The sequence below is a fragment of the Piliocolobus tephrosceles genome, chromosome 4, assembly GCF_002776525.5.
Source record: "Piliocolobus tephrosceles isolate RC106 chromosome 4, ASM277652v3, whole genome shotgun sequence".
Taxonomy (NCBI): Eukaryota; Metazoa; Chordata; class Mammalia; order Primates; family Cercopithecidae; genus Piliocolobus; species Piliocolobus tephrosceles.
Genome location: NC_045437.1, coordinates 113,073,055 through 113,092,047, shown reverse-complemented (window position 1 = coordinate 113,092,047; position 18,993 = coordinate 113,073,055). Strand labels below are relative to the sequence as shown.

Genomic DNA, 18,993 nt, shown 5'->3' with positions numbered 1-18,993 from the left:
GATTAGAGGTGTGAGTCACCCTGTCCAGCCCTTCTCGTCTCTTAAAGGGGACTGGGCCAAGGGCCTGCTGAGAAGACTTACAGATGTGTTGTAGGTCCTCATGCCAAGGACCCCTGAAGGACGAGCAGCCATGGCACACTGAGTTGTCCTGGCCTACTTAAGGCTTCTCTTCAGTCTTTCCAGTCCAGGCTTGGGACAGGAGAGATGACAGTCCCTCTAGGGTGGTGAGAGCATCAGTGGGAGGCAGGAAGCCCCGGAGTGACGGTGCTGCCACCAAGGCCTACAGTCCTCCAGGTACCGGGCAGAAGTCAGCATCCCAGAGAGATGCTCGCTGGCAAATGGTACTCAGTGCCAGCCAGTCCTGGGACAGCGCACCCAGCTTCAGGCCTGGATTCTAGTCTGGCTCATAGCTCAATGACCGCATGACCTTGGTCAAGTCTCCCAACCTTTCTGTGCCTCATGTAGAAAATAATTGGGCCAGGCGTGGTGGCCCACACCTGTAATGCCAGCACTTTGGGGCTGAGGAGGAAGAATTGCTCGAGCCCAGGAGTTTGAAACCAGCCTGGACAACCTAGGGAGATTCTGTCTCTTAAAAACGACAACAACAAAAAAATTAAAATGAAAAAGAAAAAATGAAATAGGTGATCACAGACATGGTGCAAGGTTGCTAGGAGGTTCGCAGGAGACGTGAGCGTGTCTGGTACAGGCTAGATGCCTGGCAAAGCTGCTGTCCTTCCCCATCCCTCATCCCCTGGACCTGTCACTAGGTCCCATCTCTGCCATATTACCCTCTGCCCCTCCCTTGCCTGGCCCCCGCCCCTAGGCCACTGCTGCAATTCTTCCTCCCAGCCTCCCTCCTGTACCCCCTCAGTGTCCTGGGGCCTCTTTCTAGAAAACAACACAAATCTATTTCAAACTCTGCTGTGCCGTGCCCTGCCCTGACCTCAAGAGACAGCCCCAGCTCTACTGCCTGGCACCTGTGGCCTCCCAGGACCTAAAGGCTACCCTCTCCAGTCCCATCTTCTTCTGTTTGGACGGCAGTTGGCCCCTCCAGGCCTTTGCTGTGGCCACTGCTGTTTTCCACCCCGTATCTCTGCAGATCCACCCCCAACTATGACTATCCTTCTGTGTTTTTTTTTTTTTTTTTTTTTGAGGCAGGGTCTCACTCTGCCACCCAGGCTCGAGCGCAGTGGTATGATCTCAGCTCACTGCACTCTCCACCTCCCGGGTTCAAGCGATTTTCCCACCTCAGCCTCCTGAGTAGCTGGGATTACAGGCATGCCCCAACACATTCAGCTAATTTTTGTATTTCTACCAGAGACGTTATTTCCTCCATGTCAGCCAGAGTGGTCTCAAACTCCTGACCTCAAGTGATCTGCCTGCCTCGGCCTCCCAAAGTGCTGGGACTACGGGCGTGAGCCACCACGCCCGTCCTAACTACCCGTCTCTAACCTCCAAGCCAGGCCAGACCAGTGGCGTCCCTCATGTCTGTGGGCACCAGGCCTGGCACATGGGATCCCGCCTGCACCTCCTCCACTAACCATGAGCCTGCCATGTCTGCATCACGAGGACCACCAAGATGGCCAGCCCAAGGAATCCATCTTACGCTCCACCCTGCCACGTGACTCAAGTTCTACCCCTCCGGGTGCACAGGGGAACGGCACACAGGACACAGCTGGGTCCAGGTTTATTGTGGCACTGGAGGTGAAAGGGGGCTGGTGTGGCCAGCAGCGGTGTGCTGTGGTGGTGGAGGGAGTGAGGTGGGGGGATAAGGCAGGTGGGGTAGGGCCCGGGGAACCCCAGGCTCGGGCCAGGAGCCAGGGTTAAGGCAACCATTGCCAGCCCTACCCAGAAATGCCGGGCCATGACTCCAGGGGGCCGCCGTAGCAGCTGTGGGCAGGAGGGGCTCACACATGGGAGAAGGCATGGCTCTTGCAGAGGGGCCTGTCCTTCTTGGAGTAGAAGGTCTTTCCTTCCAGGTTGATCTGACATATCTAAGGACAGCAAAGGCCCAGTCACATGGGGTTGGGGGCAGCAGTAGAGGCCCCTTCCCAGCTTCTCCTGCATCCCCCAGGCAACGAACAGAGGGCCGGTGGACTTGGGGCTGAGGCCAAGGCTTGGGGCTCTCACCGCACAGACGAAGCAGGTGTCATGCCAGCTGAAGCCCAGCGCTTCCAGGAAGCGGTCCCCAGCATCGATCTTGAAGTCACAGCCATGGCATTTCGTGCCAAACATCTTCTCATAGTCTGAGGATGGGAGCAGAGAGGAAGGGGACCTGGATTCATGCCTGCCCCATGCACCATCCCTCCTCACCCTCATTGGTCAGCGGGTACCTCGCTCGCAGTAGGGCACGCCCTCCTCCATGTAGAAGGCCCTGTTCCGGATGGGCATCTTGCAGGCGGCACAGGTGAAGCAGTGCACGTGCCAGGTCATCTTCAGGGCATGCATGATCTCCTGGAAGGAGGTGCCAGTCACTGGGCAGGCTCAGGCCCCTCCCGCCCTCCCCTGGGTCACAGGAACACACGACAGCTGGCCGCGGGCCCTGTTACTTCTCATAGTAAACGCTACATCTAACCGTTCAGGACTCCCACGCCTCCATCTCCAACTCCAAGGTCTCTGAGTGGACATCCACTGCGCCTTCAGACCTGCCATGTCCAGTACTCAGTTCCTGATCCCCTCGCCCCAAACCTCTCCTCCCACAGGAATCCCCATAACACGGACGGCAACTCCATTCTCCCGTTTGCTGCAGCCAAACACACCCTCCTCTCACACCCCACACCAGGTCCACCAGGAGATCCAGTGGGGCCCACCCCCAAGGCATATCCAGATTCTGAGTGCTTCTCACAGCCTCCCTGATGTGAGGTGAGCCACAGCGATCTGGCCCCTGGGATCACACACAACTGGCCTACAGCTCCTCCCTCTGATCCCAGCTGCCGCAGCAGGCCCATGCAACCCGAGACAGGCTGTATCCCCCTGCATGAAACCGCTTACCACTTCCCATTTCCCCCAGCAAGAACCAAGCCCCATGCAGACGCCGGAGGCCAGCAGGTCTGACCTCGTTCCCACCCGTCTCCCCCACTGCTCTCCTGTGTGTTCTCACCTTGCCTCTGCACACTGGCCTCTTGCCTGAAATTGGCACACCCGGCACGCTCCTGTCCTGGGCTTGACACTGGCTGTCCCCTCTGCCTGGACTGCTCTGCCCCGGACATCTCAAGGCTCACCCCTCACCCTCTTCAAGTTTCCGCTCGAATGCAGTCTTCTCCACAAGGTCCCACCCTGACCACACGAGTAGCAGCCAGCTGCTTTCCCTACACCACGCCCAAGCACTTCTTGCTCTACTCTTTCCTGTTTTCCATAATGTGATCTAACATTACTTCCAGGCAACCTACTTATTGCGCTTATTGCTTACTGTCTGCCTCTCCCCTCTTCTTCCAGCCAAAACGTAAGGCCCAGAAGGGCACGAAGCATCAACTGTTTTGTTAGCTGATCTAGCCCCACAGTGCCTGGCCCTTTGTGGGTGAGTTGACTGGGCTCCGCAGGAGGTGGGAGGGGGCAGAGGCACAAGGCACTGAGCACTCCCTGGGCTGGGCTGTTCCCTAGGAGCCTCGGGGCCAGCCAGGGCCGGCATTATTCACCTCTGGAGCAGGCAGAGGGCCGCATGGGGCCTCAAGGCGGCATGAGGCTCCGAGATCTGTGGGTTTGGCCAGACCTTGACCTTCTCAAGTCTTGGTTTCTTCCCTCGTGAAGTGGGAAGCTAATCCCAGCCTTGTGAGGCTGTTATGAGGATGGCCCTGAGTTTAAATCCAGGGATCCCAGATCCAATCCCTGCAAGGGCCACGTGGGGACTGTGTCATACAGAGGAGCACCTCTTCTTCTGGCAACAGTGCTACTGGTTCATTCAGGAATGCCTGCCTGGCTCAGGCTGAAATCTAGGTGTTAAAGTGCAATCTGCTGGGCACAGTGGTTCACGTCTGTAATCCCAGTGCTTTGGGAGGTCAGAGTGGGAGGACTGCTCGAGGCCAGGAGTTCAAGACCAGCCCGGGCAACATAGCAAAACCTCATCTCTACAAAAATATTTAAAAATCTGCTGAGCATGCTGTGGGCACCTCTAGTCCTAGCTATTTGGGAGGCTGAGGTGGGAGGATCCTCTGAGCCCAGGAGATCAAGGCTGCAGTGAGCAGTGATCATGCCACTGTACTACAGCCTGGGCAACAGAGCAAGACCCTATCATTATACATAAAGAAATAAAAAGCAGGAGATTTCACTTTCACTCTGCCTCCCAAGTAGCTGGGACCACAGGTGCACACCACCACACTCAGCTAATTTTCTAATTTTTTTTTTTGTAGAAACAGGGGTCCATGCTGGTCTTGAACTCCTGGGCTCAAGCAATCCTCCCACCTTGGCATCCCAAAGTGCTGGGATTACAGGCATGAGCCACTGCATCAGGCAAATCTTCTGATTTTAAATTGTTGGCTACTGATTTTAAAATGAAACAGTGTAGGCCAAACAAGACGTTACGTGTGGGTGACACGTAGCGGGTGACACGTAGCTTTCAGATGGCGCATTTCTGCCCTCCACAACACCTGTACCCCATCTTACATCTACCTTGCAACCGTGCTGGCCCTAGCACAGTGCCACCCTTCTCTTTAGTGAGGTCCAGAGAAAGCAACTATCCCCTGCTCACACAGCCAATAGATCACAGAAACATATTTTGTGCCCATGTCTGGCTGGCTCTTCTCACTGTCTGGTGTTGCTTGTTGTATAGGAGCAGACAAGGTCACAGTGAAGGAACTTGGGCATTGAGCTGGTGGGAGACGGGGCTCTACCAGGGGTGTGGGTTGGTAGGGTGGGAGCCCGAGGCTGGGAGGCAGATTTCTCTTTCTTTTTTTTCTTTTGAGACGGAGTCTCGCTCTGTCACCCAGGCTGGAGTGTAGTGGTGCAATCTTGGCTCACTGCAAGCTCCGCCTCCCAGGTTCACGCCATTCTCCTGCCTCAGCCTCCCGAGTAGCTGGGAATACAAGTGTCCACGACCATGCCAGGCTAATTTTTTGTATTTTTAGTAGAGACGGGGTTTCACCGTGTTAGCCAGGATGGTCTCGATCTCCTGACCTCGTGATCCAACCGCCTTGGCCTCCCAAAGTGCTGGGATTACAGGTGTAAGCCACCGCACCCAGCCATTCTCCCCTTCTTGCCTACTGATAGAATTCCCAATTTTGCTGGACACATGGGTAACTAAAATAAAGACCATATTTCCCAGCCTCCCTTGCCACTGGGTGTGGTCATGTGACTGAGTTCTGACCAATGGGATGGAAGCAGAGGGTCAGGTGGCAGCATCCTCTAAGGATGGACGCCATGGAGCTCTGTCCCCTTTCTTCCCCTTCCAACTTCCTGCTGGCTGGAAGGTGGGCATTTTGGCAGAAGCTGAAGTATCATCTTTCTCTATGAGTGGTAAGTAAGCAGGTGCTGTGAACAGTCAAGCAACAAGGCGGAGCCTGGGTCCACCAGACCAGTCCCAGACCACCCACCCCTAGATGTTTTTAGGCGAGGAATAATCTACCATTATTTTGAGTTTCCCACTGCTTGTGGTCAAGGTAAAACCTCACTGATATGAACATCACCATCACAGAACTCTCTGGTGACCCCTGGCAGCCCTGGCTCTGGATCCAGAAATAAGGAGGAAGCATGAGACAGAGCAGCTTCAGCATGTAAAGCTGGCCCTTCTACCATTTCACCAGGGCAGGGAGAGCCCAAAGTGGGAGTCATGAGGACCCAGAGCTTCTCCGGGCTTGGTCCTCATGCTCTTTGCAGCCTTGGGCGGCTTCTGAGCAGGAACATGGTCATTTGTTAAGAGCATCCTGGCCGGGCGCGGTGGCTCAAGCCTGTAATCCCAGCACTTTGGGAGGCCGAGACGGGCAGATCACGAGGTCAGGAGATCAAGACCATCCTGGCTATCACGGTGAAACCCCGTCTCTACTAAAAATACAAAAAACTAGCCGGGCGAGGTGGCAGGCGCCTGTAGTCCCAGCTACTTGGGAGGCTGAGGCAGGAGAATGGCGTAAACCCGGGAGGCGGAGCTTGCAGTGAGCTGAGATCCGGCCACTGCACTCCAGCCTGGGCGACAGAGCAAGACTCCGTCTCAACAACAACAACAAAAAAAAAAAAAAAAAAAAAAAGAGCATCCTGATTAATGCAGGGTGAAGCCAGTACCGCAGCCTATATAGGCTGGTAAGGACGACCCAGAGGGCTCACTCGGGGAGACCCCCAGCCTGAGGGTTGCCCAGCAGCCCTCCTTCCCACTGACAGGCTTGGGCCCGCCTCCCCGCCAGCCAGCCCTACTCACGCCTGTAATCTTCTTCTTGCATTTGGCACAGCTGGGTGCGTAGCGCACGTCATAGCATGGCGGGCAGAAGATGGCGCCCTTCTCCTCGAAGAAGCCACCCTCCTCCAGGACCTTCCCACACTGGCTACAAACAAACTCCTCGGGGTGGTATGCGTGGCCCAGCGCCACCAGGTAGCGGCCTCTGCGGGAGGTGAGGGCAGTGAGAGGGAGCGCATGCACAGGAGGTGGAGGACTTGGTCCCCTGCAGGTCAACTGACCACCCACCAGGAAACCTTGGGAGGGGGAGTTCATTCTCCCCATTTTCCACAGAGGGTAGAAGACAGGCTTGGGAAGTGACCGTGACAGCCATGAAGCTTGCAGAGCCAGCCCGTCACACTGAACTGCTGGTGACAGGAGAGGCAGTTTTAGAGCAGGGAGGACCCCGGGAGGAAGGGCTGACGACTGGAGCCTCATGAAAGCTGAGGAGCCCTGGGCAAACCCTGAGGCCATCCTATCCTGCTGGCCTGCCTGATCTACCTGGCAAGAGCTGATAGAGTTGGCCGGGCGCGGTGGCTCACGCCTGTAATCCCAGCACTTTGGGAGGCTGAGGCAGGCCTGAGATCAACTGAGGTCAGGAGTTCGAGACCAGTCTGGCCAACATGGTGAAACCCTGTCTCTACTGAAAATACAAAATTAGCCAGGCATAGCGGCACGTGCCTGTAATCCCAGCTACTCAGGAGGCTGAGGCAGGAGAATCACTTGAACCCGGGAGGCAGAGGTTGCAGTGAGCCGAGATCGTGCCACTGCATGCCAACCTGGGCGACAGAGTGAGACTCCGTCTCAAAAAAAAGGGCGACAGAGTCAAGAGCAGGCCAGGAGACCAGGGCTGAGGACTAGGAAGGCTCTAGAATCCAGCATGCTGATGCTGGGGGGTGTTTGATGCTGCTTGGCCCCATGGGGCAGTGCACAGAGGGAGGGGCTCTAGGCCTGGATGCTCTGAGAGCAGAGAGAGACAGACAGCAGGGGTGGGGGCAGAGGCACTGGAAGGGGCAGGCCCCTCTTGGCCCAGAGAGAAGCAAAGGTAGGGGTGCAGCTTCAGCCTATGGTTGGCCCTTTGGCCATTTCGCCAGGGAAGATGCTGCTAGCAAGTGTTGTGGGTAGGCTGGGGTAGGTAGCGTGGGATTAAGAATCTGAGGACCCAGCTCAGGTCCTGACTCCTACTCCAGCTGGGAACTGAATCCTTATTCCCCCCAGTCGCAGCTGAGGCAAGATGGGTGGGCAGACAGGTAGGGCTGGGCTGCAGGATGGGAAAGCCAGGGTTGGACAGGAACAGGACACCCACCGGATGACCTTGTGGCACTGGTGACACACAGGAGTCTTGCCATTGTTGCTGCCACCTCCTGGTACCCCTCCGGCAGCTGCCTGCACGATGGAGGTGCGGTTCTGCAGCGGCGTGGGCGTGGCCGGCTGGCTGTGCCGGGTCAGCACTGTGCTCGTTTTGTCCGGGGCATAGCGCTCGGCAAACGCAGGGTCCACAGCCCAGGGCGGGCGGCTGGTGGGGCTGGGGGTGGTAGGGCCTGCCGGGGCCGGGGAAAGTGGCTCTAAAGGGGTGCCCACAGACCCCAAAGGACAGGGGGTGGAGCCCCAGGCAGCTGAGAGAAGCCCACCACCCCCATGCCCTGGAGGCTGCCCACCCTTGCCCAGGCCCGAGCCCACTCCCTCTCACCAGGCCAGGGCTCCTGGGGTGTAGATGAGGCTGGGGCTGGGGCTTCTGTCCTGGGCACCTGGCTGCAAGATCTGCCATTCAAGGCCCTGCATGGCTGAGCTTCCTGGCATGGCCCCACCCCCCAACCTGGGTCCTGCTGGCCCCACGGGAGATGCCTGGGGGCATGGAAACTGCTGAGCTGGACTCCAGGTCCCACTGGGGTAGGGATGGGAAGGGCAGCTTCTCATAGCAACGTCCAGGTAGCTGGCGTGTTGTCTATAGCTGGGAGATGGAGCAGGGCTCCCGCTTCTGAGGCAGCTCTCGGGGCTCCCCTCATGCCAGGAAGCCATCTGCGATGGCAGGGCAGGGCCCCTTTGCCAGGTACCCCCCTCCCACCGAAAACGAGGACGGCAGGGCCCAAACTGAGTCCAAACCACGAAACACCCCCACACCCCAAATGCAAACCAGGTCCACAAAGATAGAAAACAGAAGCAGAGCAAGCAGGGCTGAGAATGTTTATTTCCAGGCCCAAAGCAGCACAGACCTGGCAGACAGCAGTACCACAGGGCAAAGAGGGAAGGCAGTGTCAGATGAACCCAGTCGTGCGGCCAGGGCAGCAGGAGGCTCAGGCCAGGGGCGGGAAAGTGGGGGGTGAGGTAGGCAGAAGCTGGAGGCACTAAGGGGGTGCCCTGGGCAGGAGGAACAGAAAGAGGGAGGCAGAGAGGGCAGCCGGCTGGAGAGGGCCGGGCTACGACTGCACGTTGAGCACGTGGGCAGAGCGCTGGTGGTGCCAGTCCCGGAGGCGGGTGTAGCGTGGGCTCTGTAGCTCCAGGACATACTTTTCCCTGAGGGGCAGAGAGAGAGAGGGAGGAAGAAGTGGAAGGAAGGAGATGGAAGGGAGGCAGGGAGGGAGGAGGGAAGGAAGGAGGGAGGGAAAGAAGGAAGGAATGAAAGAAGGAAGGAGGGAGGGAAGAAAGGAAGGAGAATGGAGACCCCCAGCTGGGAGCCTCAGGAGTAGACATAGGGCAGTAGCTGGAATGGAAGAGGCAGGAGGTGGGAGAGGGGCTCATGCCCGTCCCTGTACCTTGATTTTTTCAGGTGCTCCTCATCCGGGTCTTGCACTGAGAGGGCAGAGGCAGGCATTGACCAAGAGAGACAGAGGGTCAGGGCTCACGCCTGGGCTGGGAGCCAAGAGAGTACCCCCTGCCCTGGGCTGGCACTTACTGAACTCGGTGCCTGTGAGGTGGGCAAGGATGCGAAAGGAACGCGACTGGCCTGTCCCGGGCCGCGGCCGCCAGTCCTCGGTATTCTCCATCAGCCGCTGCTTGCTGGCGTCTGGGACCAGCGGTCGAAGCGGCTGTCTGTGGGGAGGGTGTGGCTCAGAACCCCACACTGGGGGTGGGCAGTGGGGGCAGCCCCTCCCAGGATTTAGTGTATGTGGGTTTGGGTTACAGTGATGGGAGGGAGTGGGTAAGGGTCAGGAGCCCTGCTGGGCAGGTGGGTGAGAGGACAGGAGGGCGAAGTGGAGAGGAGGGCAGCCAGGGTGGGGAGGAGCCGCCGCCCAGAGTGCCAAAAGGAAGAAGAGAGGGACAGGCAGAGGGGGCTCACTGACTTGTCAAGGGTCTGCACCTGTGAAGGAAATAAGACAGATAGACAGATAAAGGGACAAAGGGACAGACACCGGAGAGGAAGAAAGATGGGGAGGGGTCAGAACAGCCGGGGACAAGACGGCACTGAGTGTCTGGGGCTCAGCTGGCCCGACACCACAACCCAACCCCCAGCCGCCAGCGGAGGGCGCGGCCTCATTCAGAGACCCCTCCCCAGGGCGGTGCCCTGCAAGGCGCCACAGCCTCGGGAGGGGCCCTGTGCCTGCAGCCCCACCCCGGCCGCCAGGGGTCGCTGCCGCACGGTTCCGCCAGGCTGGGGCGCAGCACAGACTGAGCAGCAGCGGGCAGCGGGCGTGGGGCCACAGGGGGCCTGATAGCGTGGGCGCGGGCGCGGGCGGGCAGGGGCCGACGTACCCATTCTGCTGCAGGGCGCTGTCAGCGGGCGGGGGCGCCCCAAAGGGCCGGGCCGTCTTGTTGAGGGAGACGCTGGGTGCAAAGGTGTACCGCGGGGGGTCCGCGGCGGGGACGGAGGCCTGGGCAGAGACAGAGCCGGGCAGGGCGGGCGGGCGGGCGGGGTAGGGTGGGGACCTGGGTGGGAGTGGGGCGCCTGCGCCAGAGGACAGCGGCAGCTCCAGCCCCCCACCCCCACCCCCCACATCTGTCTGGAGGCTAAGGGGAGAGGACAACTCAGGTTTCAAGGGGCCCATTTGGGAGTGGTGATCTCAGTCCACGCAGGACCGAGGGCTGACCGAGTGCGGGCGAGCACGCAGCGCCGATGGCGGGAGGCAGGCAGGTGGACAGACAGGCGGACATGCGTGGTGCCAGGACCGTGCGGCAGCCCCTGACTCAACTCCAGGGCCCTAGACCCGCCTTAGCTCGTTTCTGCCCTCCACTTCCGGCCAGGGATTGGGGTACCAAGAATGTGCCAGGAGGGCGAGCAGGCCCGGCCGTCCAAGCCCACACCGCCCGCCGCCCAGATGTCTCGGCCTGCCTCCTACCTTCTGTGGTTTGCTCTGAACTGGCTGGGCCCTGGAGAAGGAGGAAAGCATGACAGCAGGCTGAGCCCGCGGGGATCCCCTCTGCCAGCGCCCGCGCACCCATGCATGCCCACCCGCATACCTGCTGAGGCCCAGGCTGAGGCGCTCCCCGCAGGCCCGGATCTTGTTCTGAGCTTCGATGTGTGTGAGGCTCCCTGCGTTCTCGCCATCGATGCTCAGCACCCAGTCACCCACGGCCACTCCGGCCTGCGCCGCTTTGCCTCCAGGAGTGAGCTATGGAGAGAGAAGCAAAGTGACTGAGGCCCTGGCCCCTGCAGACCCAAGCCAGGTTGATGGTGGTAACGCTGCCCCACCCAAAGCTGCCCCACTTCCAGAACCCAGAGAGCTCTTCATTCAACATAGTTCTAGGCAGCTGCTGGACACTAAAGCAACTCAGGTGGTGGCACTCACCCGAGCTTCACAATTTCCCCAGTCACACTGCTTATTTATTCACCACCACGACTCTCCCCCACAGTCCAGAAATTGCTGTGATGTCCACAAACAGCCAGGCTCAGGCTAAAGCCCAAGTTTTTCAGGAGGACCATTGCCTTTTGAGGCTCCTGCTGGTTTCCTGCCCAGGCCGCTCCACCTACCAGATATGCCGTCTGACCCATGCAGGGGGCGGCTTCCTCCCTGAAACCACCGGGGGCTCTTACGGACCTCTTACCCCCCAGCACCCTGTCCAGCTCCCTGTCAGGGGCCATCTGCAGGGGTCTCCTAGGAGCCTTTGAGAGCCAGAACAGGCCCTGTTATCTTCCGGTTCCCTGTGAACACTGCCTGAATAGGGCCTAAGGTGACAGCTGGGGCTTCACAGGCCATACATGGGTGTCACTCCCAAGCCCTCAATTGCCAACTTTCTCCAACCCCAATCCTTCAGGCTCTTGAGCTGGGAGTTCCTGGTTCCTGTGGCAATGAGAGGAGACAGCAGGCTGGGAGAAATGGCTGCCACCAGGATGAGCTGAGACCATCAGGAATGACTTCGAGGACGCTGTGGGCCTCGGTAAAGGAGAATGGGGTGTGCTGCCTAGCGGGTGAGTTCACTTATGATGGCTTTGAATGCCAGAAGGAACTAGGACTTGGCTTTGAGAGTAGAGGGGCCACTGGCAGTTTTAATGTCTGGGATGGGGTATCTCCCAGGCCCTGAGAGGGGTGACCCTGATAATCGCCTTCCAGGCCTCTAGGCCAGCCCCAGCAACACAGGCAGGGCAGCTTGACTGGGTCTGAGCCCAAGGGGCCACCCAGCCATCTGGCAAGAGGCCTGGCACTGCAGTAAGTAGGCTTTTGTGAGGCAGTGCTGGAAGACAGTTTCACTGGGTGGGGGGTATCTGGGGGGTCCAGGCTGCCAGAGGCCCCAGGAGGCTCCTCAGGTGGGCCAGTGCACAGACTGAGCTGAGGCAGGGAAAAGGGAGGCAAGAGGTTTCAGAGAGATGTCAGAGGGCAGGGCAGCCAGATACAGAGCCTGACAGCACCAGGAAAAGAAAGGCGAGCTGGGCTCAACGTGATTTCTTGCTTGCGTGGGAGGTCAGAAGGCTAAGAGAGCTCAGTAGCCCCTTCCTCACTCGCTAAATAAGAACAGTTGCTTCCGTTTACTGAGCACCAAGTATGCTACATATTGACACTGAATCTTCCAACAACCCTGTGGAGTAATCAGGGATTTTACCCATTTTGCACTTGAAAATGTACACAGAGGCTGGGCGCGGTGGCTCACGCCTGTAATCCCAGCACTTTGGGAGGCCGAGGTGGGTGGATCACCAGGTCATGAGATCAAGACCATCCTGGCTAATACAGTGAAACCCCGTCTCTACTAAAAATACAAAAAATCAGCCGGGTGTGGTGGTGGGTGCCTGTAGTCCCGGCTGCTCGGGAGGCTGAGGCAGGAGAATGGCGTGAATCTGGGAGGCAGAGCTTGCAGTGAGCCGAGATGGCGCCACTGCACTCCAGCCTGATTGATGGAGTAAGACTCCGTCTCGAAAAAAAAAGAAAAAAGAAAAAAAGAAAATATACACAGAGAAGTTAAACAACTTGCCTCAAGTCACCCAGCTAGTTAGAGGCAGGGCCAGGAAGTGTCCCTGACCCTAAGGCACTGTGGGCCACCTCTGCTGAGCATGGGGGCCCAACCGAGGGGCCAGCCCACCTGGAGACACCCTGAGCCCCTCCCTCACCTTTAGTTCAATCCAACTCAATCAACCCCTTATACGGTATGTGGGGAAGTGACACCCCAGAGGGGAAGTGACTTACTCAAGGTCATGGTGAGTCAGTAGAAGGGAAACCTGGCCCAGCCACTCCCTGCCCACAGGGCTGGCTCCTGGGAGGTGTGGGCTGAGCCCGAGATGGAGGTCTTGGGGTGCACAGGAGCAGCTACCTGGCTCCTGGAGCGGGGGTAGGGGGCGGGGACGGCTTCCCTTCCCAGAGTGAGGAGGGCAGAAAGCACAGAGGATGAGGGGTGGTCAGAGCATGGAGAGGGCGGCAGGAGAGCAGGAGACAGCGCTGGGTGGGTGGCTGGAGAGAGAGGCAGGGAGGGGCTCAGGCCAGGGGCAGGGTAAGGCCAGAAGAGCCAAGGAGGGAAAAAGCCAGGGGGCTGGACCCTGCATGAGGTGGGGGTGAGTCAGCCTGAGCAGCCCAACCCCCCAGTCGCAGACGTTACCTCATCTCCCAGGCCTGGGCCCACGGCCAGCCCTCACCCCTCCCACCTCCCTCCATCCTGGGGTCAGGGGAGGGGGAGGGGGGCTGGCCTAACTCAGAAAAGCCCACCTCACTCACCCATGTGGGCCCAGGTCCAACTCCAGGGCTGGGATCAGCTAGCGGCCCCACCCACATGCCGGGGATGCTGACCAGGGAGTTGGAGCTGGGAGTGCCCCCAACAGGCCATATCTGAAAGTCATCTCCATCAGAGAAGAAACTGAGGTTCAGGGTCCCCAGACGCATTGGGCCAGCACTTTCCCAGGGGGCAGGACGCTGGGTAGGTTTTCAGAGCTGTGTGAGGGCTGTGGAGGAGGATGTGTGTGGTAGGGCGACCACTGCCCTCACTACCCTGCTGGCGGGGCAGGTTCCCGGAGACCACCCTGAAAGGACCCCTGGGAAGAGCCTCCCCTAACCCCCATGCCCAGCTCCTGCAGACAGACTCCACCTCAGGCCACAACCCTTTGGACCCCTCCAGGCTGGGCTTGCCCTGGGCTTCCTGACAACAGCTGCCTGCCCACCCATCGCCTGGGTGGGCCTCTCTGGGCAGGCGGATATAGGGGCAGGAAGTCCCCGCCCCCTGCTGACCCCCAGGCCAGTCAGAGATGCCAGCCCACAGGCTGGCCTCACCCACTCTGGGCAGGCAATTTGTTGTGTCTCACAACTGGACCATATAGCTGGAGCTGCAGCCTGGTGACCAGCTGAGGGGCCCACCAGTGGGGTTCAGGGGGCCAGGCCTAGGCCAGCCCTTTTCAGCTTTGCAGACTGCAGCCGCTGTTGGCCAACCCAGCGTGGGGCTGCATTCTTGGGCTTATAAGGCAATCCCCCTGCTACAGGGAGGAGCCAGCCTCCAGCTCCACCCCCACCAGGGCAGGCTCTTGGAAGCTGAAGTTAAGCCCCTAGAGAGGAGCCCTGTCCCACACTTCTGCTTGGGGTCAAAGGCCACCACATCCTGAATCGGAATGGTGGATGCAGGTCCTTACGTAGGCTGGGGAGAGACCCCTTCTACCCACAGAAAATGCACACCATCCCGTGCTTCAATTCCAATCCCTGCTTCAACATGGACTCGATGAGCGAGCCCCTCCACCTCTTCATGAGTTCTTCTCTCATCTGGAAAAACAGGATGAGGACTGCTATTCCCTGGGCAGAAGTGCGTCTGAAGTGAAATCCTATAGTCACAGTGCCCTGCCTGGGGCCTGGCTCCAAGCATTGCTACCTCAAGTTTAGATACCTCCTGGAAATGTCAGGCTCCCATCCTGCACAATGAGCCTCCCTCCCGCCCTCAGAAGTGGCCACAGGAGCTTGGGAGAACAGCATCGGGTACAGTGCAGGACTGGGGAATCCTGGGTGCTTCCTTGCAGTGGGCAGGTACCACTACATCTCGGACCTGGACATCTCCTGGCCTGCTGGCTCCTGACCAGCTCCTGTTAGGACTCCCCCCATCACCCTCCGGAGACTTGAGCACCCAAAGACCGCTGGGGGAGCCCCCTCCCCAAACCTAGGCTCACCCGGGAAATGGAGAGGGGCACATTGAAGTCCTTGCCCCCTTGCAGCCGGAAGCCCCAAGGTGCTGGCCCCTCCAGCACTACCTTGAAGGAATCCATGATGCCGGCTCCTGAGAGGAGAGGAGAGAAGAGAAGGTGAGTGGCCAGCATGGTGGGCGGGCAGGCAGGCACGGGCAGCCCCTGAGCACACCCAAACCATAGTAGGCAGGTATTTTGTCAGGCTGGGCTGGCCTGCTGGCGGACCTCACTTTGGAAAGACAGGAGCAGCCTCCCTTCCCTTGGGACTGAAACGGTGAGGGGTGCCTGAATCCAGGCTTGAGGTTCTTTTCAACCAGGGGTGGGCCGAGGGACTAAACTGGCGCGGCCTCCCCGCAAGCCAGCCTGGAGCCTCGGGCGGCCGGGTGAGTCAGGGGCCGGCTCTCCTCTCCCCCGCCCCCAGGTCCCGGCAGGCAGGCCGCGGCTGGAGCCTGCTCGGACTATATAAGGCGTGTAAGCTGACACTGTGCGGAGAGCCAGCGTAGGGAGCACACGGGGGCTTGGGACACGAGGGGGAGGGGAGGGAGGCGGCTGCAGCGGATCCTCCCAGCCATTCCAGGACCAGTCGAGGCTGCTGGGAGCCAGGGCGGGACCCCTGGGTGCTGAAGAAGGGGAAGGCGGGAGTGGGGTGCGGCCCCTGTGGAGACAGGTGGGGGCTGGGACCCTAAAGCATAGCTTGGAGGGGGATCCTTCCCGGAGCCCAGTGGGGGTGGTGCCTCCCACACAGAACTGCTCCCACACCGACGTGACTCAGTTTCCCCCTAGTCCCCCGCCCGGGCCCCATGCATTAGACTGGCCCCGGCCTCAGGAAGCAGCGCAGGCGCCAATCGGCCCCGCCGCAGCCGGCTTCGCGGCAGGAAGGCGGGGGCGGGGGCGGAGGCAGGGGCCAGGGCCCGCGGGAGGAAGCACAGCCTGGACCGCGATCCCCAGTGCCCTTTGTGGTCCTCAGCAGGCCCCAGGCGCCCGCCTGGTCCAGCCCAAGACGCCCCGCGCGGTCGTCGATACCTGCTCGGCCCCGCCAGTGCGCTGCTCGGCGTCGGGCTCCAAGGAGCCGCGTTGGGATCGGCCGCCAGTGTTCTGACCCCGCCCCCGCAGTCACCCTCCACTTTGAGCGCGCGGAAGGGGGCGGGGCACAGGCCACGCCCCACGCCGTGACCACGCCCACTAGACTATCTCCGTTGGTGGAAAGCCCCACCCAGCTCTTCCGTCCCGCCCAATCACCAAGTCCCGTCGGGCTGCGAGCTGAGAGGCCTCCCGGACGGGGGCCCTGCAGTGGGGCGGAGTCGGGGTGGGGCCGGGGCTGCGGGTCGCCTCATTAGGGAGGAGCTGCCTCGCCCAGTCCCATGCACCGCCCGCTGGCGGAGGGAGGGGAAAGCGGACCTGTAAACCAGACCGACCTGGGCCCTCGTGGTCTCTGAACCTTAGTTTGCTACTCCGAAAAATGGGACGATCATACTCGCCTCGCAGGGCTGCTGCGAGGGTCGGTATCGTAGGTGCAACTGTCGGGGGCTGCAGGATTTCTAAATCAGAGGGTCTGGGAGGAGATAAGGTGGGGAAGTTGAGGGGGACTGGGGTGTTTCTGTCGAAGGCAGGAACACAGGGCAGGAGCGGACGCCAGGGGTCCCTGGCCTGCGGGCCTTGCCCTCGCTCGCATCCCTGCAACCCCGACCCGACCTGACCCGCACACAGTCGGAAGCGCCGCGTCCCGCTCCACCTTGGGCCAGAGCGGACTGCGCGCCGCGGGAGGCGTCCTCAGAGTCCCGGTCCCGCGTTCAGCCCGGGCACTAGGGCCCGCGGGGCGGACACTGAGAGCATGCGGGTGTCGGATTGAGGGAAGGGGCGTCCACCCTCCACTCGCTTGGTGGTCCCGGCCCGTCAGCTCCTCCTAGGACATGGTTGCTGCAGTTCTCCCCTCCCTATCCACAGTCATCACACCCACCCTCTTCTGCATAAAACGCTGTGAGAGTTCTCATCGTTAAAGACCTTCTCTTGACCCCACATCCCTCTCCAACTACCAGCCTTTAATTCTCCTCTTGAGAGTAAAATTCCTCCAGGGAGTTGTCTGTTTATCGCGTCTCCACTTGCTTTCCTTCAGTTATCTCTTGAAGCCATGCCAGGCAGGCTCTTGTCCGCACCGGTCCCCTGAGATCTTTCTTCTCAAGGTCACCTGTGACCTGGAGGCCATCGGGCCATGGAATCCGTGGTGGTTCAGTTTCATCCTGCCCTTCCTAGGGGCAGCATGGGTCCAGGTTGATTCTCGTCCCCCGAAACACCCGTTTTCCCTGACTTCACAGCTTCTCCCTGCCCCACTGGCCCCTCCTCCCCATCCTCCTCTGCCTCTGGCTTTGGCCGTCTGATGCCATCTCTCTTTATTCTCACCCCCTAAGACCCCGTACTGTCCTGTGGCTTTCAATACCACCTGTATGTTTCATGGCCAGCCTGACCTCTCCCCAGGAACTCCAGACTCCATTATCCAAAACGCTGCCTAGATGTTTACTGGATCGGGGTTCCCAACCCCCTGTTTGTGGCCTGTTAGGAACTGGGCTGCACAGCAGGTGAGCAGCGGCAAGCCAGAGAAGCTGAGTGTAGCAGCAGCATTAGATTCCGATAGGAGCGTGAACCCTATTGTGAACTGTGCATGCGAGGGATCGAGGTTGCTCGTTTCTTATGAGAATCTAATAATAAATGGGCCGGGTGCGGTGGTTCACGCCTGTACCTGTAATCCCAGCACTTTGGGAGGCTGAAGTGGGGGAGGATCACTTGAGGTCAGGAGTTCGAAACCATCCTGGCCAACATGGTGCAACCTCGTCTCTACTAAAAATACAAAAATTAGCTGGGCGTGGTGACACATGCATATAATCCCAGCTACTCAGGAGGCTGAGGCAGGAGAATCACTTGAACCGGGGAGGCAGAGGTTGTAGTGAGCCAAGATGGCTCCCCTGCACTCCAGCATGGGTGACAGAGCGAGACTCCATCTCAAAAAAAAAAAAAAAAAAAAAAGATACATTTATCATTTATCACTCCATTAATGATAAATGTACTGCACTTGAACCATCCTGAAGCCATCCCCACCCCCCATCCCCCCGCCCGTCCGTGGAAAAATTGTCTTCCATGAACGCAGTCCCTTCTGCCAAAAAGGTTGGGGAACAACTGTACCAGGTATCTCAGACCATCATGGCCCGTCTTTCCCACCTTGTGCCTTTCCCACCTCCCTAACTCATTCCTGACTTCAAGAAGTGCCACCAACATTTATCCAACTGGTTCAGCAGAAACGGTGAAGTTATCCTTCCTTTCTCTTCTGTCCTCCCCTAGATTCTGCAAATTCCACCTTCAGCATGTTCACATCTAACCGCTGCTTCCACCATTGTCCCAGCCACTGCCATCTTGTGCCTGTGCCCCTGTAACAGTCTCCTAACGGGTATCCCTGCTTTCACCCTTGCCCCTTCCAGAGTCTTCATGAAGCAGCCAAAGTGATATTTTTAAAGCCAGAATCACACCACCATGTCACTGAGCTTTTAGCATTCCAGTGAGATCATATTGCACTCAGAATAAAACTAAAGTCCTTAAGACCTACAGAACACGAATAAACTGGCTCTGACTCCTACCACTCGCTCCCTCCACTCCAGCCACCCTGACCTCCTCACTCACATTTCCTCCAGCAGGCCAAGCATATTCCTGCCTCAGGGCCTGTCCACCTGCCAGTTCCCCTGCTTGAAACACTTTTTTTTTTCTTTCTTTTTTTGAGACGGAGTCTCACTCTGTCATCCAGGCTGGAGTGCAGTGGTGTGATCTTGGCTCTTTGCAACCTCCGCTTCCCAGGTTCAAGTGATTCTTCTGCCTCTGCCTCCCGAGTGGCTGGGATTATAGGCATGAACCACCATTCCGGGATAATTTTTATATGTTTAGTAGAGATGGGGTTTCTCCATGTTGATCAGGCTGCTCTCAAACTCCTGACCTCCAGTGATCCACCTGCCTTGACCTCCTAAAGTGCTGGGATTACAGGCGTGAGCCACGGTGCCCGGCCCTTGAAACACTTCTCCAGGTATCTCAGCAACAGGTTTCCAACTTTTTTTAGGTCTCTGCTCAGATGTTGCCTCCTCCCAGG

The 18,993-nt window shown here is 59.0% G+C and overlaps 1 protein-coding gene across 17 annotated transcripts; it reads right to left on the bottom strand.

Moving 5' to 3' along the window:
• Window positions 1-1,670: 1,670 nt before the first annotated feature.
• PDLIM7 (PDZ and LIM domain 7) lies at window positions 1,671-16,012 on the bottom strand. Of its 17 annotated transcripts, none has more exons than XR_002725001.1 (15): window positions 15,894-16,012; window positions 14,856-14,962; window positions 14,374-14,457; window positions 13,429-13,539; window positions 10,751-10,902; window positions 10,630-10,660; window positions 10,046-10,164; window positions 9,249-9,385; window positions 9,109-9,145; window positions 8,046-8,306; window positions 7,662-7,896; window positions 6,341-6,521; window positions 2,334-2,454; window positions 2,131-2,246; window positions 1,671-1,994 (listed from the first exon to the last, which is right to left on the bottom strand). XR_002725001.1 is itself a non-coding variant. In XM_023185057.1 (15 exons), exons 2-15 carry the CDS (start codon window positions 14,949-14,951, stop codon window positions 1,908-1,910), a joined length of 1,662 nt encoding a protein of 553 aa, XP_023040825.1. In that variant the 5' UTR covers window positions 14,952-14,962; window positions 15,894-16,012; the 3' UTR covers window positions 1,671-1,907. The 17 variants fall into 17 exon arrangements, 15 of the variants coding, with proteins under 15 accessions (XP_023040825.1, XP_023040832.1, XP_023040826.1 ...); XM_023185057.1 differs by having other exon boundaries at window positions 8,046-8,200; XM_023185058.1 differs by having other exon boundaries at window positions 1,673-1,994; window positions 8,046-8,107.
• Window positions 16,013-18,993: the final 2,981 nt, after the last annotated feature.